This window comes from Lampris incognitus, chromosome 5 (genome assembly GCF_029633865.1).
Source record: "Lampris incognitus isolate fLamInc1 chromosome 5, fLamInc1.hap2, whole genome shotgun sequence".
NCBI classification, from domain to species: domain Eukaryota; kingdom Metazoa; phylum Chordata; class Actinopteri; order Lampriformes; family Lampridae; genus Lampris; species Lampris incognitus.
Window position 1 is genome coordinate 21,334,186 of NC_079215.1, and position 27,972 is coordinate 21,362,157.

At 45.2% G+C, this 27,972-nt stretch overlaps 1 protein-coding gene across 1 annotated transcript; it reads right to left on the reverse strand.

Annotated features, from left to right (window-relative positions):
* Positions 1–16,365: 16,365 nt before the first annotated feature.
* LOC130112555 (long-chain fatty acid transport protein 1-like) lies at positions 16,366–27,193 on the reverse strand. Its single transcript, XM_056279977.1, is given in 14 exon segments — positions 16,366–16,635; positions 16,756–16,902; positions 17,531–17,695; positions 17,948–18,085; positions 18,239–18,365; positions 18,483–18,692; positions 19,568–19,677; positions 19,840–19,931; positions 21,871–21,940; positions 22,631–22,798; positions 23,382–23,637; positions 24,464–24,602; positions 27,041–27,153; positions 27,155–27,193. Coding segments are annotated over 14 exon segments (1,932 nt in total). The 3' UTR covers positions 16,366–16,477.
* Between the last annotated feature and the right edge of the window lie 779 nt (positions 27,194–27,972).

Genomic DNA, 27,972 nt, shown 5'->3' on the forward strand with positions numbered 1-27,972 from the left:
GATTTTCAACGGGGTTTAGCTCTCTGTGCCCTAAACTCTCCTTCTTTTATTGAGAGCGAATTGATATTGTTTTTATGTTGTTGTTTTGTTTTTGTTTTTTTTTATCTAAAGTGATCGGACAGTTCTCGACGCTGTCTTTCATGGTCACACTCGCCAATAGTGTAACTACGGATGCGCGACTGTCCTTAGCTAGCTGACTGGAACTTTCAGGAAAGGGGAACTTCAAGTGGAACAATCCAGTTACTACAAAAACACCCTTTCACAAGGAGCTTGGACTGGACCGACCCGATTTACAAATTCAACTGCAGGTAAGTGCTCAAGAATGACCTTACACCTGGGGCTTCTCCCCCTCTTGTTCTCAGTAGTCAAAACAAGTTTTTTTTCCAATTACGACTTCTGGGGAAAAGTAAAGGCCTATCTCCCTCCAAATGATCTTGAAAGGGTAATTCATGCATTAATTACCTCTCGTTTGGATTATTGTAACTCACTGTATGTTGGCGTAGCTCAGTCGTCGCTTCGTCGCCTGCAGCTTGTACAAAATGCAGCTGATCACATAACGCCTGTACTGGCCTCCCTTCATTGGCTTCCTGTCTCTGTTTTAGGATCCAGTTTAAGATTTTAATACTTGTTTTTAAGTCTTTAAATGGGCTGGCACCATCTTATTTAGCTGAGCTAATACAGCATCATACGCCAGTCAGAGCACTCAGGTCAGCAAACCAGATGCTCTTACATGTTCCCAGATCCAGGCTTAAGAATAGGGGTGACAGAGCCTTTGCAGTGGCTGCCCCTGATCTCTGGAACAACTTACCAGTACACATAAGATCTGCTCAGACCCTGGAGGCTTTCACATCTTGGTTAAAGACCTACCTCTTCTCGCTGGCATTCAATTCAAGTTGAGCTTGACACCGTGATTTTATTGTGGAAATATACTTGTACTTTTGTTTTATTGTTTACATTTCAATTTCTTTATTTCATTATGTCTTTTTTACATGCATTTTTATATTCATATGTGTCACTTATTTTGTATTGTATTTTAAGCTTGTGCAGCACTTTGGTTCAACTGTGGTTGTTTTAAATGTGCTATATAAATAAACTTGAGTTGACTTGTTATGACAAATGGAGTTGGCCAGCTGGATGTGGTGTATGTAATGCCTTTTATGGCTTTCCCCGTTTGATATTTTTAAGTGTTGGCACTGAAGCGTTGTGGACAAAGACGGGGGTACAACACCTAAAGTGTCTTTTTGAAAAATGCAAACAGCATGAAAGTAGCTGCATCCATCTAGATAATAGTATGATTCTACATTTTTCTGGCAGGCTTAGCATTGCTCAACAGCTAGGTGAAGGCTACAGGATTGGCATTAGAAGGCACAACAAAGAGGCTACAAAAAAATCAACACATACTGTCCAGAATAATTGACTGTGAAATGTTGTGGAGCATTCGAGTTGGCTTTGTGTGACCATGATGAGTGAGAGCTCCGATAAGCCCGGAATATTCCGTAGGTTGGTGTATTTTGTTGCCTCCCTTGATGGAGTGTTGAAAGAGCACATCTAAGGGAACTTCGAAAACTGTGCAGAACGAGCGACTGGACTGTATGTTGTCTGTTGTGAGGGAACACATCATCATAGAAGCCTAGAGCAGTGATTTTTTTTTAATCAATCCAGGCAGATGAGACAGGATTTTACCACACAGTGCCAACTTGTGCTTTTGCTACGCTACATTGATGAAAAAAACAACATACAGGAAATATTTTTTTGAGTTAACCTCTCTGCAGTCAGCTACAGCTGAGCCCATTGAGCATCTTGCTGCCATTCTTCCAGAGGATCAGAAAAGCGAACTCATCTGCCAGGAATATGATGGAGCCAGAGTGATGAGGGGTGCCACTGCCGGTGTTCAGAGGAAAATACAAGATGTGTACTCAAATGCTCACTACATCCACTGCTACGCACATGAGCTCAACATGATAATGCAGCAGGCCACCTCTCACATATCCAAAGTGCCAAAGAAAAAAAAAATCTGACCTTGGTGGATTTGCCAGCTTTTTTCTAGCTCACCCAAGTGGGTAGGTGTTCTTGATAAAGTAATGGCCCATAGACTGCCAACATCCAGCAACGTCAGATGGAACTTTCAAAGCCGTGCCATCAATACCATGTTTGAGCACAGTGAGGCCCTTATTCACTGTTTTTAGAGCATACAAGACTCAAGTGACTTTTACCCAATACTGTCAGAGAAGCAGGAGCCTTCGTTATGCCACTGGAAGATCAGGATTTTAAGTTCTTTTAAGTTTTTGCCACATGTGGAACTCTTCTATGCCAAGCTCCAGAAGAGGAACATAGAGAAAATTGGCTGTGTCTGTTGGTGGGTAGCCGGATGTGAGTATGTGTCCTGGTCACTGCACTAGCGCCTCCTCTGGTCAGTTGGGGCTAAAGTCACCGTTTATTTCTTAAGCTCCTTGTTTGTTAGGTAGATAGATTGGTTTATTAGCCACACAACCAAGACCAGTGGAATTTGTTTTCGGTACACTTTAAACTCTACAGCACAATACATACATGGACAACAACAGACACGCCACATATTACCACGAACAATACAGTTACACAATAACAGAAATAAACATATCACACATAACAATTAGGTGAATGGTGGTATTTATGCCAATGGTGTGTGAGGAGGGGACTATAGGGAGGAATTCAGAGTCCTTATGGCAAGGGGAAAAAAACTGTGAAGCATTTAGTCTTAGCTGAAAGTGACCTATATAATCCAGAGGGTTAGCACACATATTAGGGCGTACCGTTACGGAGCGGATAAAAGCACCAAATTTATGCATGAGGCTTCTCTAGGACCAACTAAAGGATTTTAGGGTAGGAGCCCCACAAAAATATTGAAAATACCCATACAGAACACAAAAGTTGTTCTTGTATTCAAAAAAATATTTTTTCTGAGTCATAAAGAGGACATTGATGATAAATTGTTATTTATTGCACACAAAAGAAGTTGAAACTGATTTTTAATTGTCCCCTGATTATTAATCCCCCCCTAATGATGTGTAAAATGGAGTACAAAGACACCTGGTGCCTGTACATCTTCCATATAGCCCTGCACACAATAGGCGGAAATTCAAAAAAAGTGAGAAAAATGCCCTGTTCATCATGGAGAGTGTTATCGCTTTAATTTTTGTTTTAGATTTTAGCATCAAGTTGTTCAAATATACAAATACTGTGTCACTATACATTCAGACCACCAGATGGCGCTACACAAAATAAGCTCAACTGTCAAAATGAGTTTCCCTCCATAACTCATCACATATCAGCATTGTCTCAATGCAACACAGCCTCACACAGAGCTGCAACCAAACAAGTGAAATTCAGGTAAAAATCACAATAATAATCAATGAAAATGTGCTGTATGTTGCTAAATGAGCATATGGAAGTAAAGATGATTAGCTAAGCTATCTCCATTAAACAGCTAATGCTAGCACAGAGGTCTGTTTTTCAGCTAGCAACTAGCTAGGGCTTGTCAAAAATGTTAGCTGGTGCAATCTGGAATAGTTGTTGTGTATCCACCTTAAAAGTTATTTACTTAAATCTAGTTTTGATATACACTGCTCAAAAAAATAAAGGGAACACCTAAAAACACAATATAGACCTCGATGAATGAAATATTTCAGCTGAAAATCTTTATTTATTAGACAGAGGAATGTGTTTAGAGCAAAATAACCTAAGAATGATCAATGGAAATCAAAATCATTAGCCCATTAAGGTCTGGATTCAGAATCATACTCAAAATCAAAGTGGAAAATGAGAACATAGGCTGATCCAACTTCTGTGGAAATTCTTCAAGACGATTCAAAATGAGGCTCAGTAGTGTGTGTGGCCTCCACGTGCCTGTATGCACTCCCTACAACGTCTGGGCATGCTCCTGATGAGACGACGGATGGTCTCCTGAGGGATCTCCTCCCAGACCTGGATCAGGGCATCGGTCAACTCCTGGACAGTCTGTGGTGCGACATCGCGTTGGCGGATGGTACGAGACATGATGTCCCAGAGGTGCTTGATTGGATTCAGGTCTGGGGAACGTGCAGGCCAGTCCATAGCATCAATGCCCTCGACATACAGGAACTGCTGACACACTCTGGCCACGTGAGGACGAGCATTGTCATGCATGAGCAGGAACCCAGGGCCCACTGCACCAGCATATGGTCTGACAATGGGTCTGAGGATCTCATCCCGGTACCTAATGGCAGTCATGGTACCTCTGGCTAGCACATAGAGGTCTGTGCGGCCCTCCAAGGATATGCCTCCCCAGACCATCACTGACCCACCGCCAAACCGGTCATGCTGGAGGATGTTGCAGGCAGCAGAACGTTCTCCACAGCGTCTCCAGACTCTCTCACGTCTGTCACATGTGTTCAGTGTGAACCTGCTCTCATCTGTGAAGAGCACAGGGCGCCAATGGCGAATCTGCCAACCAAGATGTTCTCTGGCAAAGGTCAATCGGGCTGCACGGTGTTGGGCTGTGAGCACAGGCCCCAATTGTGGACGTCGGGCCCTCATACCATCCTCATGCATTCTGTTTCTCACTGTTTGAGCAGAAACCTGCACATTAGTGGCCTGTTGAAGGTCGTTTTGTAGGGCTCCGGCAGTGCTCCTCCTGTTCCTCCTTGCACAAAGGACCAGATAGCGGTCCGGCTGTGGGGTTGTTGTCCTCCTGCGGCCCCCTCTACGTCTCCTGGTGTACTGGCCTGTCTCCTGGTACCTCCTCCATGCTCTGGACACTGTGCTGGGAGACACATCAAATCTTCTTGCCACAGCACGCATTGATGTGCCATCCTGGATGAGCTGCACTACCTGAGCAACTTCTGTAGGTTGCAGATACCGCCTCATGCCACCTCTAGTGGTGAGGGCACTAGCAAAATGAAAAACTAACCAAAGATCGGCCAGAAAAGATGAGGACAGGCAAATGGTCTGTGGCCACCACCTGCAAATCCATTCCTTTTATAGGGGTTGTCTTGCAAATTGTCTAATTTCCACCTGGTGGATATTAGACAATTTACCAACAGGTGAAATTGATTCACAAATCAGTGTTGCTTCCTAACTGGACAGGTTGATATCTCAAAAGTATGATTGACTTGGAGCTACATTGCATTGCTTATGTGTTCCCTTTATTTTTTTGAGCAGTGTATTTATTTGAAGTACATGGCTTTTGCCAGAATGGCTTTTAATGTGTTCCATTGTTTCTGTGACAGTGAAACCTCAACATGATTCTGAACTCTGCCAGAAAGCTATAACTCAGCATGCTTATAACGCAGCCTAGAGCCTCACACAGGGCTGAAACAAAACAAGTTCTAATTCAGGTAAATACAATAGCAATTCATTAACAATAAGCTGTATGTTGCAAAACAGCAAACACTAATTTAATTGCATTACCTTGATCAATTTGTTCCATTATTTGTGTGACAGTTTGTGAGTTCACAACATGAAACTGGACTCTACCAGAGAGCCATATCTCAGCATGATTATAATGCAGAGCTGCAATCAAAAGTGAACACAACTCAGGTAAATCATATAATACTACATAAACAATGTATGTTATTAAGCAGACCATAGTAAAAGCTCAGTTTGTTGCACTATCAAGATTAATTGGTTCCAATATTTTGGCAGTGACAGTTTGTGAGGCCTCAACATGGAATTGAACTGGGATCACGGTATCATTTGCCAGGAAGACACTGCTGAACCATTAAGATGTCCCTTGAGACGTGCTGAGAGAAGTGATGAAGATAACTTGGATGCTTACAGTTCCTTTTTGTCTAATGTAGAGCAATTCCGTGCCATTGATGCTCTTCCAGTGAAACTCTCTTTGGGGATGATCAAACTGCAAGCGATTTTGCATCCCATTCTGCTTCTTGGCACAAATCTTGCCATCTGAAATTCAACAATTTTAAGCTGGCAAAGAAAAAACGGAAGGGACAACGGAATCCTGAGAAAAAGCTAGAGAAGAGACAAAGACTAGATAGTCAAAAGTGCTTCTTCTGTGAGAGTGGCACAGATCAAGGAGCTCTCCATACAGTGTCAACATTCAATGCTGATGAAACAATCAGAACTATGATTACGGAACTAAATGACACAAAGCTTATGCCCAAGATAGTTGGAGGAGATTTGATGGCAATGGAGGCAAAATACCATTTACCATGCCTAGTCAAATTGAGGAATCAACATCGAAGTATGACTCGAAAGTCAGGCCAATCTCCCGAAAATAGTGATGAAAAAATGAATGAATCTCGAGCTTTCGTAGAACTGATCAACTACATTGAGAAATCTGTGGACTCTGGATTTCTTCTCTTCAAGCTGTCTGAGCTCCACTCACTGTATGTAAATCGCCTCGAGAAGCTGGGGATCAAGAAACAAGTCAACAAAACCAGGCTCAAGGATCATTTACTTGAACACTTGCCAGAGACACAAGCACAGTATGATGGGAAGAATACACTTCTCATTTTCAATGGAGGAATGAGAAATATGTTAAAGGAAGCCCTGAACAAACGTAATTTTGATGAAGATGCTTTCATTCTAGCAAAAGCAGCAAAGATAATCAGAAATTACATATTCAACCACTCTGGCTTCCACTTCACTGGCTCCTTCCCCTGGTCCCTCTATTCTTTGCCTTGGACCATGTGAACTATTCAAGATGGATGTCTGTCCATATCAGGGACATGAAGGCCTTTGCCCAGCTCTATAAAGGATGAGTTTGAGAAGAATTCACACTGGGTTATTTCCAAGACATACAACAAGTTCTCTGCAATTCCCTTTGACCAAGCTCATGAACAGGAGAACAAGTATGTGAAAAGTTCAGAGGGTGCAGTAGGCCTTACGGAAAATCCAGATGCCTTCAGACGATGGATGCTCTCCAGCCCAGAGTTGACAAGATTGCTAAGGGAATTTGAAGATGGATATCTCAAAGAAGATGATGAAGAGAACTTCCAGCACCACGAGCAGGGTCTTGCAACGCAGAAGACCTTTCAGAGACAAATCAAGTCTATCTGAAACCATGAAAAGAATGGGAAATCCTTTCTTGGATGATTTCAAAGATCTTGTGACTCTTGACAGCCGGAACTGCACAGATAAATCCGTCGTGAATACAGTACTCATCTTGGAAGAGTCAGGAAACAGACAATATCAGGAGTTTGTCAAGAAGGTGCTTGAAGAACGGAAACGCTCCATCCATGATCCAATCAAGAGGAATGCCTTGGCACTCTTCAGGCAACCTCGGCGCAAGACAATGGCGAAACATGGGAAAAAGATCAAAGTGCTTCAGAACAATGTGGCACTCTTTGGCCAGCTATATATAGCTATGCAAAGCCGTGAGAGTAACTTGGATGAATTCTTCGCACATGAGGTACAGTCCTTCCCTCCTTCTCTCTCAGACTTTGGGAAACTTCATCTGACCGGCACCAAATCTGACCTGCTGCAATGTCTTGAGCACCCAGAGCCACCCTCAACCTATGACTGCAAAGTCCTTGATGGAGCAGTCATTGTCCACTGCCTGCCCGCTGTGAGAGTGACCACATTTGATACCTATGCAGATGAGGTTTTCATCCCTTACTTACAGAAGCAGCTACATAATACCAAGCGGCTGGATGTTGTATGGGACACATACATCCCAGACAGTTTGAAGGAGTCCACCCGCGAAAAGAGAGGACAAGGTGTTCGCAGAAAAGTGTCAGGCCCGACAAAGCTGCCCGGAAATTGGATGGATTTTCTCCGTGATCCAAGCAATAAGAAGGAGCTGTTTGACTTTTTGACATCCAAGATTGAACTGTTCAGCTGGCCACAAACCAAAGCTTTGCATGTCACATCAGGGCAAGCTGCGTCGTCTTTTGGTTCCAGTAGCACAATGAACTCTTGCAATCATGAGGAGGCTGACACTAGGATTGTGGTCCATGTACAACATGCACTGGAGCATGGAGCGAAAACTGTCCTTGTGCGCACTGTGGACACTGATGTCATCGTCATCCTTGCAGGCTTGTTTCATTATTTACTGGTAATTCAACCCCTGACTGACATCTGGGTGGCTTTTGGGATGGGCAAAAAGTACAGATTTTACTACATCAACAGCATGTGCGAAAGCCTGGGGGAACCTAAATCCAGAGCTCTGCCTATGTTTCATGCATATTCTGGCTGTGACACTACATCTGCCTTCAATGGAAAAGGTAAAAAGTCAGCTTGGCGGGCCTGGCAAGCCTATGATGCTGCCACAGAAACATTCATCGACCTGGCAAAGCATCCCTTCCAGCAACTAAATGTAGATAGCCAGCGGTTCAGTGAGCTTGAAAGATTGACTGTCATCCTGTATGACAAATCCAGCCCTTCGAACTCAATTAACCAAAAAAGAAAAGAACTCTTCTGTGAAGAAAATAGAACAATGGAGAAACTACCTCCTACCCAGAATGCACTCCTCCAGCACGTGAAACGGGCAGTCTACCAAGCAGGCATCTGGACCACCAGTACACAAACCCACCAAGCCATTCCTTCTCCAGAGCGCTACGGATGGACCAAGGAATTGGGATCATGGGTGCCAGTCTGGCTAACAATTCCTGAGGTCTCCAGAGCCTGCAGAGAGCTCATCAGATGCTCATGTAAAGGGGATTGTAGCTCTTGCAAATGCAGCACTGGAAATTTGGACTACTCACCTCTTTGCTGTAACAGATAGACACAATAAACAGTAACTCACTTCTTCTACCCCATGTTTTCACATTAAGATGCGTGTTTATTTGTATTCATAATTGCATTAAATGTGTTGTTGATAATACTTAATGTTTGGGGACTTTATTTCTGTAAAAGTTGGCCAACTTTATCACATTTGGAAGTGATTTGATGATTTTATGATGCATATTGTCTGAAAAATATTAGGCGGATTTTCAGATACTTCATTGACATTGACAGTGTTGCAATTTGATATTTTAAATTGAGATTTTCCAGGGGCTCCTACCCTAAAATCCAATAACTGACCCTAAGGAACCATCCTACCATAAATGGCGCTTTTATCCGCTCCGTAACGATCATTTCACTAAGCCACCGGACTAATAGCGCCTCACTGAGGGAAGGAGCTGGAAGAGGTGATGTTTTTATACATGGTATAAAATAATATGTAATACTATTTAGAATGATTTTTCACCTTCTCTTCACAGAGACACACTACTGCATATCTATTGAGCTGTTTGGGAGAATTCCCTCCACGTTTTCTATGAAGACGTGCTCATTAGATAGAAAGTTGTTAAATACATCAGATATATGATCAACCGAGGGAATTTAATTCCAAGTTATTTTTAACTTCAGGATTCTTTGCCACAGGACTTACGCAATAATCTTCAGCATTCACATATTCACATTTTTTCCAGCAGATAGCAGCAGAAGGCTCTATAAAAGACCTTGGAGTTAGCTAATATTTTCCTACTCTTTTTATGACTTCATAGAATGTAACAGAGGCAGTAAAAAGTGACTTTAGTAGTTCCATAAGTAGAAATGGAACTGTGGCCTGGTGAAATGGGAATTTTGTCACGTCTACATATCATTTTTTTTTATTATGATTATTCTCTCTAGGTCTGTGACGCCATACTGGGTCACACCAGGGAACGCTTCTCCTTCACAAAACACTTTGTCAGTGCCAGCTCGCTGCAGGGGGATAGGTTTGAACAGTACAAGGTGGCATTTCCTGACAATGCACTGAGCAACACCTTTTCTCAGAAACACCATGACCCAGGGGAGGCTGAATGCATTGGCCATGCTGTCAATGGAAAAGAGACTGGTGACCTGAGATGACTAACTAACCAGAAAGTCATTGAGAAAATTGCAGGCCAAAAGGTAAGGAGGGCAAATTTTATGTTCAAGTAGTGCTACTGCCGGTGTTCAGGCAACATTGCAGTGTGGTGTGTTGTTGATTTTTTTTTTTTTTTTTGCTGAGCTATAAAGTGCTGCTTTAGTTTGTTTGTCCCAAAAACTGCCCCCCCCCAAAAAAAAATCCTCACCAGCTGCCACTGACTTTCTCCCTCATAAGACAGCTTGGGGGCCACAAGAAATGTTGATGTAAAAGAGAGGGTGAAGGTGGGTGTCACTGTCTCTTGTCTTGATGCTTACACTGTTATCATCAGTCAAGCATGCATTGCTTAAAAGCTAACAGTGTGTGCTACAGTATGTTCATATCAGGCAAGAGTAAATGGACTGCATTTTGTATCGCACTTATCTAGCTGCAACAGCCACTTGGAGTACTTTACAACTAATTAACACCTCACATTCACCCATGCGTGCACACACGCACACACACACACACACACACACACACTGATGGTGGTGTCATCCATGCAAGGGAACAACCAGCTCACTGAGAGCAGTTATGTGTCTTGCTCGGGTTCACCTCGACATTTTTCCAAGGGAGAGCCGAGGATTGAACTGGCAGCCAGTTACCAGACGACCTGCTCTACCTCCTGAGCCACGGCTGCCAGAGTCCTACTTTCCCAAAGTCAATTTCAGTGATATGATGTGAGAGAATGTACCCTGCTAAGTCCCTCTGTAGCAACATTCATAAACCAACGGTTATTGTTGGGACTGATCAGTCAGCTCTGTGTTTGAGATGATCAGCTCGGAGAAGCATCAGTTGGCTGTTCTCACATTAAAGGCCACTGGCCTCAACAGGAAAGACCAAGGGAAAGGAAAAAGAATGAGAGGGAGAAAGGATTGGGAGTCATGGAGAAGGACAGAAAAGAGTTTATGCTATGGCACATCATTTAGAAATATACACACACACACACACACACACACACACACACACACACACACACACACACACACTCTCACACACACACACACACACACATACAGACACACACTGACAGAAACATCCATCCATCCATTATCTGAACCATTTATCCTGCTCATGGGTCGCGGGGATGCTGGAGCCTATTCCAGCAGTAATTGGGCGGCAAGCGGTGAGACACCCTGGACAGGCCACCAGGCCATCACAGGGCCCATGCACACAAATACACACACACATTCATACCTAGGGACAATTTAGTATGGCCAATTCACCTGACCTACATGTCTTTGGGCTGTGGGAGGAAACTGAAGCCCCTGGAGGAAACCCACGCAGACATGAGGAGAACATGCAAACTCCACACAGAGAACGACCCGGGACGACCCACCAAGTTTGGGCTACCCTGTGGCTTGAACCCAAGGCCTCCTTGCTGTGAGGCGACCACGCTAACCACTGCGCCACCGTGCCGCCCGACAGAAACAGTTACAGCTAAAACAAAAAAAAAAGAAAAATGGACAAGAAGCTTATCATGGTTGGTGACTCCCAGTTTCATGCAATGTTCAGCTATTTTTCTCCTCATTTGTCATAACAACTAGATTATCAAGAAAGAAATGACGCCACATACTGGGAGAGGCACCCACATGCTGTCAACACAATTTCAGCAGTACTTTATCTCATGTCTGAACACAGCTATCCTGTCCCACCGCATATTTTGGAGGTTGTCCAGATTTTTGTTAGTACTGGGTTTTCAGCACTTCTAGCTACAATATCTTTCACACATGCACACACAAACACCTTGTTATTCATGCTGTTCCCAGAAACAACTGATATCAGAGACAACAATGTGCAGCCTTGTGTGAGGAAGTGTAAGCATGTAGTTGTGTGCTGTTGGTGCATTGATGTTTGTGTCTTTGGGAATCAATATCAGTGTGCACAAATTTGCATATGTGATCTCTGCTTACTGGTGCACGTGTGCTCAGAATGTCTGCATTTATCAACAGACTAAAGAAGTATCTGCATGAGTTATTCTGGGCATGGCATCACATAACACAAATCCTAGCATTAAACCTCTAAACTAATGTGTTTCCGCCACTTGTGTAACATGAGGATGAACGCAATGAGGCGCAACGGTGAAAGGATATCATGAATCAAGGATTATCATGTAGAAGATTTGCTGTTTGTGTTTGTATGTATGCGTGTGTGTGTGTGTGGGGGGGGCGGATTACCTTTAAAAAAAATATATATATATATATATTTGTGTGTGTGTATGTGTGTGTTAAAGCTGCAATCCTGAAGATGCAAACAAACATCTTTTTTGAAACTTTCTATCGCTGCCACATTTAAGACGCTAATCCGCAAATATCCAAATTATTAGCACTTTTGTAGTTTCTTCTTGTAGTTTTGAGTGTCGGGTGGTACTTTCCCATGAAAAATGATGCGGCGCGTAGGTTGAATTTCACATCTTCTCCGTAGCAACCGAATGTGGCAGAATAAGCGAGGTAGCAGCAAATCTGAAGAAGAAGCAAGTTATTGATGCTAACATGATGGAATGGCAGACCAAACTCGTAGAAGATCTTTACCAATAGTTGTTATGACATCAATCGCTAATAGTCAGACTTAGATGGCGGGGTGTTGTTCGGCAGTGGGGAAGGGGCTGACCCGTCAGCATCGACGACTCTGTTCCACTTCAGATGGATCTCTGGAATTTAGAGGTCACACACCAGTGCAGTGATCTGTGTTAACACCGTAAATTAAACAAAACGACAGTCTTCAGGTTTGCAGCTTCTACATATGGGGAGTGTCCAGATAGCATGACGGTCTATTCCATTGCCTAGTAACACAGGGATCGCTGGTTCGAATCCCCGTGTTACCTCCAGCTTGGTCAAGCGTCCCTACAGACACAATTGGCCTTGTCTGTGGGTGGGAAGCCGGATGTGGGTAGGTGTCCTAGTCGCTGCACTAGCGCCTCCTCTGGTCGGTCGGGGTGCCTGTTCGAGGGGGAACTGGGGAGAATAGCGTGATCCTCCCACACGCTACATCCCCCTGGTTAAACTCCTCACTGTCAGGTGAAAAGAAGCGGCTGGCGACTCCACATGTATCGGGGGAAGCATGTGGTAGTCTGCAGCCCTCCCCGGATCGGCAGAGGGGGTGGAGCAGCCACCAGGACGGCTCGGAATGGTGGATATTTTGTTTCTGATAGCCCAATATTTGTACAGTTAACAAAGAGCAATGAAACCCTAGACCGTTTGAATGAGTTTGCTGATATCTACAGGTTAAAAAAACACCTAAGGAAACATGCCGGGCTGATCTCTTCCGTTCTTGGTCTCTTTAAAACTCCCTCCTGTGGCCTCCCTCCTCTGCATGCAACGCTTACTGAGTTCTGTTGTGTTCCAGAGCTTTCTTGGTGTTCGGACAATTCTTTAATGAGCCACATGGCAACCATTTAAGCAGCTGTTATCTAAGGAAGTCACATTAACCGGTGCAAAACATGTTGCTCAGTGATAGGACCCTACTGAGCCCAGCAGGCGAAGTCATAAAAAAGACATGAGTAAACAGGAATGGGGATTGCCTTGAGATATAAGAATGTACAATAAATCAAATGACCCCGAAATTAAAAATGACACTATTTTATGATGTATGGTTAGATGATACTTAGGAAGGCCCTAAATGTCAGGGAGGATACCAGCCACGCAGTAGATGGGTCTTTCTCCCTTTCCCTTGAGGTTTTACCCCAAGGCAGTCAGAATCATGAACATTAGGCACCTTACATTAACTTCAGTGATTTTTTATTTTGTGGGATTTCTGATTTCTGATTTATTTTATTTATTTATTATTTCCGTATATATAGATTGAGCGCTGAGAGAGCCAGAGCATATGCATTTCGCTGCATTTGAAGTCACGTGGTACTCTAAGTGTATATGACAGAGGGAAACTTGAACTTGACCTAGATCTGCATTGGGAATTATGGGTTTCAGGTTACAGAAAAGAGTCAGTAAGGGGATCTCTTTGATCAGTAAGGGGATCTCTCTGATTTGACTGCTGGAATAGGCTCCAGCATCCCCACGACCCTGAGAGCAGGATAAGCGGTTAAGATAATGGATGGATGGATTTTCCAGTACATGAAGCGCTTCATGTGATCATCCCTAATAAACTCACAAATCAACACACACACATAAGAAATAACAGCACACAGAAATTCAGACAGATGCATGCCGGCTGCACATGACACACACCGGTAATAATATCCAGTAACTGTCACACACTGATACACTGCTGCTGCTGTTTTTTTTTTGTTTTTTTTGCCCTTGCATGTCCATTCTGTTCCCTCATTTCATGCTTTCTGCCTCCACACCTTTTCTCTCTTTGTGACCAACTAAAGTCATGGCCCCAAGTCTGAAAGGTTCAGCCGCTTTCATGTGTTATCGGTCTCTTCTGTCTGACTCACATCCGGGAGCTGAGACCGAGGGTTCTTCTCTGTCTGTTGGATCACAAGAAATGTGTAGCGAAAAATGGAAAAAGCTGGTCTGGCGTCTGTTTGGATGAGTTGGAGCCTGTATGTAGGTAGTGTGGTGCAACTGTGAGTCTCACAGGACACACTTTACCCCATAACAAACTGACTCCAAGGTAGGAAGCAGGTGTTTGTATTTGTGTGGTAAACGAGACGTACAAAATAATTTCATTTGCACTAAATGCAATAAAAAACTATACTGTGATAAGCAGAACCATTTTTTAAAAGCATGGCTACATGGTACTGGATATAGAGGAGAAAGAAAATGTATAAGGTGGGCGGAAAATTAGTAATATGTGGGTTCTCGGTGTATATAAACATGTTCTTCTCCTGGATCGCCACCTTGCCATGATGGAGAAGCTTGTGTGTACCAATGATCCCAAGAGCTATGCCGTCCGGGGCTTGGCTCCTGGTAGGGTCACCCAAGGCAAATAGGTCAAGGGGAAGGAAAGTTCTAGACAAAGCACGATCCAACAAAGACCTCAACAGTGGTAATGGCAGATGATGGCTCCAGGTCACAACGGCAGTGAAGGCGGATGAAGGCTACAACAGAGGGTGGTCCCCAATCGTCTTGGTTCTCCATGCCATTGGACTCCGGCCACCCTCTGTCAAGGACTGTGTGGTGACTGCAGGCACATCAGCCACTCCACCTAAAAAACTGTCATGCACAGGCATCCTCCCATTTTGTGGCTCCAGGATCAGCCTCTACACCCACCTGAAGACCCAGAGGGACCCAGAGGGAGGGCGGTCATACTCGACTCGGCATGACCGCCGATTATAAACATGTCTCACTCAGCTACATAGGATAAAAACAGTAAAATAAACTAGTTGGTGTAATTCGTTTTACTGTTAGTTTGATTGTTTACCCAAACAGCTGTTTGATCAATCATCCTTAAACGAGCACCAGTGTTCAGACCTAAGCTGAATGTGTAAATGATCATGCATGATTGCTACAAAAGCATGGCCCCATTTTAATGCCAACCAGACAGCAGCGCACAGAAATTAAAGGTTACCTAGGATCTCAAATACAGGGGGTCGTTTAGGATTTGACCCTGGAACCTATCTCTGCTAAAGAACCTCCTCCCAAGGGCATAGCGGTCTATTCTGTTGCCTGCCAATATAGGGATCACCAGTTCGAATCCGCGTGTTACCTCTGGCTTGGTTGGGCGTCCCTACAGACACAAATTGGCTGCGTCTGCGGGTGGGAAGCCGGATGTGGGTATGTGTTCTGGTCGCTGCACTAGTGCCTCCTCTGGTCAGTCGGGGCGCCTGTTCAGGGGGGAGGGAGAACTGGGGGGAATAGCGTGATTCTCCCATGCGCTACGTCCCCCTGGTGAAACTCCTCACTGTCAGGTGAAAAGAAGCGGCTGGCAACTCCACATATATCGGAGGAAGCATGTGGTAGTCTTGCAGCCCTCCCCCGGATCTGAAGCAGCTACTGGGACAGCTTGGAAGAGTGGGGTATTTGGCTGTATACAGCTGGGGAGAAAAAGGGGGGAAATTCCAAAAAAAAAGAAGAGAAAAGAAAAACTCCCTTTGAACAGCAAGTCTCTGCTGCAAACTCATCTCGTGCAGGACAGCCTTTCAAATCAGTGCCTTTAAGAGTAACTTCCCCCCAGACCATTTCAGTGAGTTTGAGGACATCTACAGGTTAAAAACCATGTAAAGGTTAAAAACATGCCAGGCTGGTCTTGGTACTCTGTGATGTTAGCATAGCATGGTAAACACAGCTGCAGCTAACAACATTAATAATGGACATATTTGATTTAGATGTGCCAGCTCACGTATCGGCATTGATGGACAGATGGAAGGCACCAACAACTGTCAATAGTACTGCCATTGCTGCTTCTTTGGCACACCAACAAAACTCCTGGTGATATATTTTCATTGACATTATTTCGTATTAGCTTTAGCGCTATGATTTGCTGATGCACTATAAAACAGATCGAGTGATGTGAAAAAATATGCTACTGTGCAACGTGTCACTGAATACAGACAAAAAGGAACAAAAATGGGGGAAGCACATGAAATATATTTATTTGAACTAAAAGAAGCAGCAACACAATTAGATTTCTATCTCCATCAGCGGTCATACTCGTGAACGATTCCTTTCTCTCTCTTTCAAGTTCATTATCTCTATTTCACTCTCTTCCTACAGTAAGTCTCCTGTCTCACAGACAAACCCCTCCCTTTATAATGGACCTATAGAGTTCCTCAGTCAGAACCTCATAGCAGCCAGCACGGCTGTTTAGAAAAAAGAGCTGTTCATTTGAATGATGAGGATCGTATCCTTCCATTTTCAGCCGCATCTTCTGAATTTTAAATGTGCCTGAGGACAAAAGGGGGTAAATTAGTTTTTATAAGACTTTATAAGCGAGAGAGAGAGAAAGTGTGTGTGTGTGTGTGTCTGTCTGTGTGTGTACATAGACACAAGCTTGTGTTGTTTTACCTGTGGTATCAAGTTGTGGCAAGAGTCGGAGGAAGATGGGGCGTGCGTAGGGGGGCAGAGATTTCTGTACCGCAGTCAAGAAGGTAAACCTGTCAAACTGTTCTCCTACATCGGCTATAGCCGCCATACCAGCCTTGCCCTCCACACCTTTAGATAGAGGGAGAGACAAATAAACAGACCAAAAGACACAGAGAGACAAATGGACACACATGCAGACCGACAGACAGACAGACTGGCGAGCTACTTAGGTATGCATTGTTTCATCTGATTTACATAAAATATGACTTCAGTTGGGAAATTAACCTTTTTTTTCTTATTTTCCGCCATTTGTATTGTATCCGGCCATTTACCCCATTCTTCCGAGCTGTCCCGGTCACTGCTCCCCTCCCTCTACTTATCCAGGGAGGGCTGCAGACTACCACATGCCTCCTCCGATACATGTGTAGTCACCAGCCACTTGTTTTCACCTGACAGTGAGGAGTTTCACCAGGGGGATGTAGCGCGTGGGAGGATCACGCTATTCCCCCCAGTTCCCCCTCCCCCACAAACAGGCGGCCCAACCGACCAGAGGGGGCGCTAGTGCAGCAACCGGGACACATACCCACATCCGGCTTCCCACATGCACAGCCAATTGTGTCTGTAGGGACGCCTGACCAAGCTGGAGGTAACACGGGGATTCGAACTGGTGATCCCCGATTGGTAGGCAATGGAATAGACCGCTACGCTACCCGGTCGTCCAGGAAATTAACCTGTCTTTCTCATCATATCTCTGTACCTGGTACAGCTACTCCATAGACGGCCACATCAGTGTGCCCCAGCAGCCCACTGAGAATTGCCTCCACCTCTGTGGTAGAGACGTTCTCCCCTCGCCAACGAAACGTATCCCCGCAACGGTCCTTAAAGTACACGTAGCCATACTCGTCCATCACCAGAAGGTCACCTGGTAAAAAAAAACAAAAACCAAGAAAGAACCAAGAAAGTGTAGACATACTCTTAATTTTCATTTTAGTTATTATTATTATCGTCATCATCATCTTCACAACCGGCATCATCATCACCCTAACTTAATTTGAAAGATACGAAATACCACGCAATATTAAGTAATACATGTATGTAGAAAAAAAGGTCATTTTTATTTTGAAAGTACGCCATCAGTTGAGAGACAGTAGGTAGAGAGGAGAAGAAGAGCAACCTGAGATATAGGCAGAGTCTCCCATCTTGAGGACATTGTGAGCTATTTTCCGATTGGTTGAATCCTGATCAGCGTAGCCGTCGAATCTCCTTAGTGAGTCATTCTGGTTGATGCACCCCACCAACACGCCTGGCTCACCTAGAGGGAGAGAAGGGGGGAGATATAGAGGATGAGAAAGTGGTCCCCATTTCCCTTCACATCGCTTTTACACCCTTCTTCACTTTGCGCGCGCGCGTGTGTGTATTTGTGCTCATGTGCGAATGCACTCATATCGCATCTGTGCGCTCTTACCAGGCCGACACGGTACACAGAGTCCCTGAGCATCCCGGAGAAGCTCCATGCTTTCCTCCTGTACCCTGACCAGCCCGACGGGGTAGAAACTGGGCAGAATACGACTGATGAAGCCACACGTCCCTACCTGGACACATGAAAAATATCATGTAAACACAGCAACAGGGTAAAATTAAGAAAACCGTGCACCTATAAACCTGAGCAGAGGAGCACATACACACAAAACACACACACACACACAAACCCTGCCGTCGATGTTGATGAGGCTGCAGTTGCACTCCGTCGCCCCGTAGAACTCCCCGACCCGCTGGATTCTGAACCTCTGCACAAACCCTTCCCACACAGACGGACGGAGGCCATTACCCATGGCAATACGCACTCGGTGACCAGCCTCAGAAGGATGAACTGGCTGTGCCAACAGGTAACGGCAGATCTCACCTATGTATTGGATAACCTAGCGATGCAGACAGAAACATGCGCGCGCACACACACAAGCTGACCAAAATTAGCTGAGGAAGTTGAAACAAAGAACATCTTAACATGTTTTCCCTATAAAGAAAGCGGTCCACCCTTGGGCCAGTCGCTCTCATGCTCTTATAGTGGGCAAGACACTTTATTCTCTCATATTTCATCAAAAATGCAAGATGCATCATACTATTTGCACACACTAGAAGAATGACAAAATCCTGTTTTTGAAAACTCTGAGAATCACACAATTAATGACCGTTTGAGCAGATGTGTTGTCACCCTGTTGTTTGCAAAGCCCTCGGGCCCAACCATTTAAGGCCTTTTGTTGGTATGTGTGTGTGTGTGTGTGTGTGTGTGTGTGGGGGGGGGGGGTTTGGTGCGTTGTACTCCTATTTTCTCCGTTTATTTTATCATTTTGAACACTTTTTAATAAACTTCTTTACTTCCTTCTTGCTTCACTATATACTCCTCAGCTCTTATAGGCTGGACTTGAACACAACAGGCCTTGCTAGGGACCTATGAAGATGCCATTGATCTTGATGGTTAAGAGTGAATCCGTAAGCCCCTTCACACTACCAGATAATGGTTTTCAGTCCTTGGATGCGACTTAACCTTTGATGAGGATTTTTCCCTCTGATTGTCAGGATTGGCTAATTAAAGGGTTGAGCAGCCTAATTATCCTGTTGTGTGCAACCAGCCCCACTTTTGTCAAAATCCGATCTGCAGAGCGTAGCACATTGCATGTGGCTAATTTTAATAACTAATACAAATAGTACTTTACAATGCAAGGGATGCTACTATATCTGGACAACAACAGCAGTGGGAGACTCGTGGCTGTTGCATGTTTGATTGTGTACTCACGGTGCAGTTGTACTTGATACAGTCCTTCCAGAAGCGACTGGCCGAGAACTTCCTCTTGACAACGACAGTTAGACCGAAGAGTAAACATTGCCCTACACCCATGATGTTGCCTACAAACATACACATGCGAATAAACTCAGAAAAGAAAGAAAGAAAAACAGTGAACCTATGCTATGATGACTGATGTCGATCATTTAAACCCCGAAAAGAGTAGGTGGATGAATGAAAATGTTATGACTTCACATGGCGTTATGAAAGCGAAGAGAACATACCTGCAGAATGGTAGAGGGGGAGGCTGTTGTAGATGATGTCGTCATGTCGTAACCCAAAGGAGTGGAAGCCGAAAGCAGCGATGCGGTAATAACTGAGGAAGATCGAGTCTAAATCACTGGAGACCTCCCACTTTAGGTGGGTCGTCTAAAACCTACTGGCATTTGCTAAGCCTAGACCGTTGCACCAGGCCTCATCGTTGCAGCCGACACTGGCCTTTATATTTCTTAATAGAAATCCCTAATGTTGGGGCGTCCGTGTGGCTTGGCGGTCTATTCCATTGCCTACCAACACAGGGATTGCCAGTTCGAACCCCGTGTTACCTCTGGCTTGGTTGAGCGTCCCTACAGACAGGCGAGATGGTAATGGCTGCAGCCTGCGGGAAGGCGGAGTTGGACGTCCAACCCCGCCCACAATAGATTGCCAGTGACAACGATTTATGCAGAAAATAATGTATGTGTTTAACATAGGCCTACGGAGCCCCTAAGGGGACATGGGCGAATTTTTTTTTTGTTAACTATCTCAACTCGTGCGCACCAGTTAGTATCTCGTGAGCACGAGATAGTTAACAAAAAAAAATCGCCCATGTCACCTTAGGGGCTCCGTATAAGCCTATGAAAGTTTCACGTTTTGCTCTGCAACACAAATTATGGCCGTTAATATAACGACTGTTCATTTTGAAGCTATTATGTGCTTCAAACTTCTATTAATTGCCTGTGTGGATCAAAATCGTTAAAAAGTGGTTTGATTTGTGGGGATTATCTTGATGAACAAAATCTGTTAATATTATAAGCCTTTGTTCGCTACAGGACTTATTTTCGTAATTTATCCAAAATCCAAATCCATAACTTTAGGAATCACGTGACCTTTTTCCTTTTCCGGTTCCGGGTTGAACAGGAGACTGGAAGAGGAAACTCGCATTTTGTCGGTGAGTGTTAAATTGCCTACAGTTGCCCAATACAACCAGAGATACTGTATTAAAATGATAGATAACTCAGTACGTATATATTGTCTCACGATAATTCTACCAGTAAAATGCCAAATCAACATATATACTGCTATAAAGTAGTCCTGTTTATCGCTTCGCAATATTGCCTACAATTGCCTAATACAATGATAGATAACGCAGTACGCATAGTATATTGTCTCACGATAATTCTACCAGTAAATGCCAAATCAATGGCACGATGACTAATCAATGTGGGCTGCGGAACAAAGCACGGTGACGTAATGGGTGTGGGCGGGGCTGGATCTGTGGGCTGAGCTGGACGTCCAACTCCGCCTTCCCGCAGGCTGCAGCCGGTACTACTTGCAATTGGCCATGTCTGCGGGTGGGAAGTCGGATGAGGGTATGTGTCCTGGTCGCTGCACTAGCGCCTCCTCTGGTTGGTCGGGCCGCCTTTTCGGGGGGGAGGGGGAACTGGGGAAATAGCGTGCACCTCCCAAGCTACGTCCCCCTGGCGAAACTCCTCACTGTCAGGTGAAAAGAAGCAGCTGGCGACTCCACATGTATCGGAGGAGGCACGTGGTAGTCTGCAGCCCTCCCCGGATCGGCAGAGGGGGCGGAGCAGCGACCGGGACGGCTCGGAAGAGCGGGGTAATTGGCCAAGTACAATTGGGGAGAAAAAAGGGGGGGGAATCCCTAACGTCCAGTGATATTGGGGATTTCCCAAACGTCATCACATAACATTGTTACGCCTTAAACTGTAAGAGTGCTATGGCTATCAGCGATCTAAACTAACAATGGTCCAAAGAATTATGTAAAAAAAAAAAAAACAATAACAACATAAGAGTCATTCAGATTTCCCTTGGCAACAAGCTGTCCCAATATAAATAAATGGACAATACTGACTGAGGCACTTTTGTTGATGAGAGTTGCCTGAACAGTAGCTCTATCACCCGGTGGATCCACTCTGCATCGTTTTACTGGCGAATGTGTTGAACTATTGAGAATCAAAATCATTTCGTCGTTGCTATTTTGCCATACTAATAACTAGAGGAGACGTCCAGTTTTCCAATTCGGAGCAACTCACCGACTGTGCACCACTACGGCCGCCTTTGGCATCCCCGTTGTGCCAGAGGTAAAGATGTAGAACAGCTTATCTGTATAGGGGAGCAATAACAGAGAAGGGGAAAGAAAGATTAAAAAAAGTATGAGGAAATTAACTTTGATTCTGAAGAGACTGTACAACCCTTACTTATCTTAATCATTTGTCTTTTGGTCATTTGCCACAGTTTGACACATATTTGGCAAGCAGTCTCCCACTTGGCATGCAACCCTCACCTGGCCATATTTTTTGTGTCATTCCTTGCATCTTGGCATGTGTAGCCTAAAGGCTGTACATGCAAAGGCTTGACGTTTATCGCTTCAGGAATGTTAAGCGATCACATAAAAATGCACACCATAAAAAAACTTGACATGTTATACCGAAGGGCTGAAAGAAAGTTTATCAAAAAACTGAATGACTGGATAAAAATCGCCATACTGCAAGGTGACGAACGAAAATGAATAACATGAAATGTGATCAAATGTCGTTAACAATAGACTAAAAGGCTGTGTACACGTATGCATGTGTGTGCATGTGTGTGTGCGTATTAATAGAGTGGTGTGCTTGGAGAGGGAGGAATGAAACAGGTAGCGAGAGGTACATTCAGACGTGCAAAGACTCGCTGGGTACAAAACGGTGTGTTGCAATCCGTATTTTGCTGTGCGGACACTGAAAGATTGATATGGGCGGGCGGCGCTTGCTCACCTGCACGCACACTTGCACACGTTTGTGTAACGAGCCTCACCGTTAAACCCCTTGCTGAGAGGACGTTTCGGGGGTCGTGTAGGCGAACGGGCCAGCAGGGGTTCGAGGCTCTTTGCCTGGAGGCTGGCGACATTGCTTTCATCGCTCTGGTCGCCGATACTGAACAAAACCACCGAGGGGTCCAGAGAACCACTCACCTCTGACACGGCTTGAGGAGGAAAAGTGATCCCACACATTGAAAGTATATATTGTAGAGGCTTATACTCAATTTGTAACAGCGGTGTATTAGTAGCATACCACTAGCAGATTCTATAGCTGCCCCCCCCTTTATTTTTCTCCGCAATTGTACTTGGCCAATTACCCCACTCTTCCGAGCTGCCCCGATCTCTGCTCCACCCCCCTCTGCCAATCCGGGGAGGGCTGCAGACTACAACATGCCTCCTCCGATGCATGTGGAGTCGCCAGCCACTTCTTTTCACCTCACGGTGAGGAGTTTCGCCAGGGGGGGGGTGGAGCGCATGGGAGGATCACGCTATTCCCCCAAGTTCCCCCCTCCCCCCTGAACAGGTGCCCCGACCGACGAGAAGAGGCGCTAGTGCAGTGACCAGGACACATACCCACATCCGGCTTCCCACACGCAGACACGGCCAATTGTGTCTGTAGCCAGAGATAACACGAGGGATTCGAACCGCCGATCCCCGTGTTGGGAGGCAACGGAATAGACCGCTACCCTACCCGCTTCTTTATCTATTCATTTTTGTGTCATTATAACATTAATTCTCTAGTCTTACCTTCAGTGAGCTCTGTCCCGAACACCATTGCCCGGACCGTGCACGTACCCACACAGTGCAGAAGAGAGTGTTGCCGTAAATTATGGTTGATTAGTGCGGCCTCAACGCCGACCATCGCCAGACCCAGCCACAGCGCCACCAATGGTGGGCGACTTTCTAAATATAAGGCCACTACATCACCCTCAGTCCAGCCCTGCGCCACTGCCCAGCCGGCCACAGCACAGCATTTGTCATTTAGCTCCCTAAAAGTCCACACCTGGAACGAAACGGCCATGGAAAGGTGCGAGTCAGTCCCGAGCACATATTGCATATGATATGACCAAAACAAGACCAAATGTTTATACCAGTTCTTTTCTCTCACATCTGAAGATGATTAAGAGGTTTCATTTACATATTGTATAATACACATATACATGTACATACACATACATACACATTTACACACACACAAGCTCTACATCTCTCTCTATACACACACACACACACACACACACACACACACACACACACACACACACACACACACACACACACACACACACACTGTCCTGTCCAGATGCACATACATGTTTTCACACACATGCACATCGCATACATATAAGTTAGGGTCCAGCGGGGTCCATGGATTCTCCTCTCCCTATATGACACACACACTTTATCCTATGCACAGCATACATCCCTAACACCCGCCCACTCCTCTTGACCTCGCGCACACACACACACACACACACACACACACACACACACACTTTCCTCACATGCACGGACATGCGCTCCACATACACATTGAGTTATGGACTGTTTGATGAGATCCAGATGTTAAGGGGGTATACAAGTTTCAGTCAAAGAAATAACCTTCGAATTTCTGTTTAGACAGTCATTCCCCGGTACCAGTTTTGCGGTCGGCTTGTAACACTTCGAAGGATTTTCAGCAAACACTTGGAAAAGAATCTGTCTGTGTTTCGACCTTTTCACCCAGCTACGCATCGCTATGAACCTGTTTTGATAAAGAGGACTTCAGGCCTCAGTGATACCGTACTCTAAAAGCTTTATCTTGATGTAGTCTGCCGCCCCCAGCTCACCTCTCCTGTGGCCTCACAGATCAAGGCAGGCTTGTCTGGATGATGTGCCACCACATGGGCAAACAGGTCAGGGATTGTTCTGCCGCTATGCAGGTGCCTGTGCAGGGAGAATTTTACCCGTAGTATGACAACCAGACACCTATGAGGGTGAGAGGAGGAGTTTGAACAGAAAAGAATGACCGAGGGAGTGGGAGTACCGAAGAGGGGGACAGGGCATCAGCGGATATGGAATCAGACAAGAGAAAACATCCATACTCTCACTCCCTTCTCTCTCTAACACACACACACCAGTGGCGGCTGCTGACCAAAATGTTTGGTAAACCACCCCACCATTCCATTATCCGAACCGCTTATCCTGCTCTCAAGGCCGCGAGGATGCTGGAGCCTATCCCAACAGTCATTGGGCGGCAGGCGGGGAGACACCCTGGACAGGCCGCCAGGCCATCACACAGGGCCAACATATACACACACACGCACATACACATGCACATTCACCCCTAGGGACAATTTAGTATGGCCGATTCACCTGACCTACATGTCTTTGGACTGTGGGAGGAAACCGGAGCCCTCGGAGGAAACCCACGCAGACACGGGGAGAACATGCAAACTCCACACAGAGGACAAACTGGGATGACCCCCAAGATTGGACTACCCCGGGGCTCGAACCCAGGACCTTCTTGCTGTGAGGCGACCGTGCTAACCACTGTGCCACCGTGCAGCCACCACCCAACCAACCCCCCCCATTATATTTTTAAAACATCTCTCACTGATTTCAAATGAGCAGCCAGAACATCATCATAGCAGGAAAACACTTCTACCGTCTCTCTGTAGTTTCCTTTATCATCTGACTTTTCACTCTCATCATGCCCCCCTAAATGCTGCTCCTGACGACCCAATAATGACACCGAATCAATCAACCTTTTCAGAATGTCACGGTTTTTCCGGACCGTGTCGTTATGCTTTGCGAGTATCAACCCTCGCATTTCCCAACAGACTTGACTGCACGGCCGCACTGACATGCTCCTTTGATTTTTCATGAAGCTTAACAGAGCTGTCCAAATTTCGTAGATCCTCAAATCCATCTCTTGCAAACTTTGAAGAACACCCATCTCCTGCAGCAGCACACTTACACGTCACGCAAGGCCAGCGATACAAACGGTTTGTTAGCACACTCCCAGTTAGCCGCTCCACCTTGTCATACCTAGAACACTTAAAACTCCGACTTACCGAGCCCACTCTGCACCAGCTTGATGGGGGGCTTTAGTCTCCCATATGCCTTCACTCCTAGTTTTTCCTCATAGGAGAAAGTATTAAAAGAGTCTCGCAGGATCCGGTCCACGATGTTTGCATCCTTCATAATTCTTCTTTGCAAAAATTGCAAAAGACAGGACAGGAGCAGCTAGCTAGCTAAGCAAGGTAGAACAACTAACGTTAGCCTACAGTACAGGACTACTACACAATAAAGATCTGAACAGATTAATTAATTATTATAATATTTACAATGTATATACAAGAACCACCAAAAACTACTATAGTAACCACTAGGCTAATCTCTTTTTCTTATCTTTATCATCTTTTTTTTTTAATTTTCCCCCTTTTCTCCCCAATTGTATTTGGCCAATTACCCCGCTGTTTTTGAGCAGTCCCGGTCGCTGTTCCACCCCCTCTGCCGATCCGGGGGGCGCCCCGACCGACCAGAGGAGGCGCTAGTGTAGCGACCAGGACAAATATCCACATCCGACTTCCCAGCCGCAGACGCCGCCAATTGCGTCTGTAGGGACGCCCGACCAAGCCGGAGGTGACACGGGGATTCGACCCGGCGATCCCGTGTTAGTAGGCAACGGAATAGACCGCCGCGCTACCCGGACGCCCTTCTTATCTTTCTTATCTTATCTTTCACCGCGCTTCGAATACCGAAAGGAACTGGTGTTCTCTGATTGTCAATCATTTTCAGGTCGATGAAAGACTAGGTGGACTAAGTGGGAATCAAAACGCGTCATAAACTATAACTGTCCAATCAACAACGTGTATAATTTACGTCAACTCAAATTCACTTACATTGTGTCACCGGAAGAGGGCGATGTGTTGCACAGTACCCACGACATTTTTTTGACAGTGACACTTTTTTTGTTTGATTCACAGAGGAAATAGCCACTCTAACGAAATGCTGGCATCTATATATATTTATGTGATATGTGTGTTATGTTTTTTGTTTGTTTGTTGTTTTGGTGAAGCGCTGTTTCACTTGATGTCTTAATAACAGAAACCTCTTCTGACACATACACATTCTTGTACTTAGATCTTTGTGAAGGCCCTTCATTTACAGTATTACCTTATCTGACCTTAACCATCAGAACCACATGCCTAACCGTAACCCTTATCTTTACCTTAACCTAAATCTAACCTTAACCCTAAACCAAATCCTAACCCTAAAGTAGACCCTTACATGGGGTTGAGGACCGGCCAAAGTGTCCTCATTTGCAAAAATGTCCTCACTCTGATTGGTCCTCACAAGACAGAAGTACAAGAATACATACGTACACACACACACACACACATACACAAACATAAACTTACTTGAGGTCTCTCTTGATGGTGTGAAGTGCTACATGGAGGAACCTCCAGGGTCTCCCCCAGGCCATCAAAAGGCCTATCCCAGCCAAAAGGCTCCAAATCCAGGATGGGGAACCCCAGTCTTATCGCCACCAAGGAACTCAGGCACACTATCATTGCGCCCATCGAAACCATTGTCATCTATGCACTTACAGATAGAAACGAACAGAACAAGATGTTTTAACTCGTAAGAGGGAGGTTATACGAATCAGTGCCTTTGGTGTGTGTGCGAAAAACATTTTCTCACAATGAGCTAAATCATCTGACAAGGCAAACCTCTTCATTATTTCTCATGTATTTTGCTTTCCACCGAGAGAGGGGGGGGTGAGAGAGAGCGAGAGAGAGAGAGAGAGTGTGTGTGGGTGTGTGTGTGTGATATATATATGAGAGAGAGAGAGAGAGAGAGAGAGAGAGAGAGAGAGAGAGAGGAGAGAGAGAGAGAGAGAGAGAGAAGAGAGAGAGAGAGACAGAGAGAGAGATGAGAGAGAGAGAGAGAGAAGAGAGAGAGAGAGAGAGAGAGAGAGAGAGAGAGACAGACAGAGAGAGAGAGAGAGAGAGAGAGAGAGAGAGAGAGAGAGAGAGAGAGAGAGAGAGAGAGAGGAGAGAGAGAAAGAGAGAGAGAGAGATACCAAGTCTCACTCTTACCTGTCAAGGAGGTTTTGTGCTGGTTGACTAAACTCATAGATGAATTATTGACGATGGAGGAACCACGAAACCCATGAGTGTTAACCTCCCAATAAAGAACCAGTCCCAGTATACACTTCCAGGACCGAGCTATGTCAACGGGTTCGTACTGGGATGCCGAAGAACAGAGTATGTATGCATGTACTCTGAAAGCACACAAATGGGGCCAATGTAGTGAGGGCGGGACGATACTGATCTAGTCCCGGAGGGGG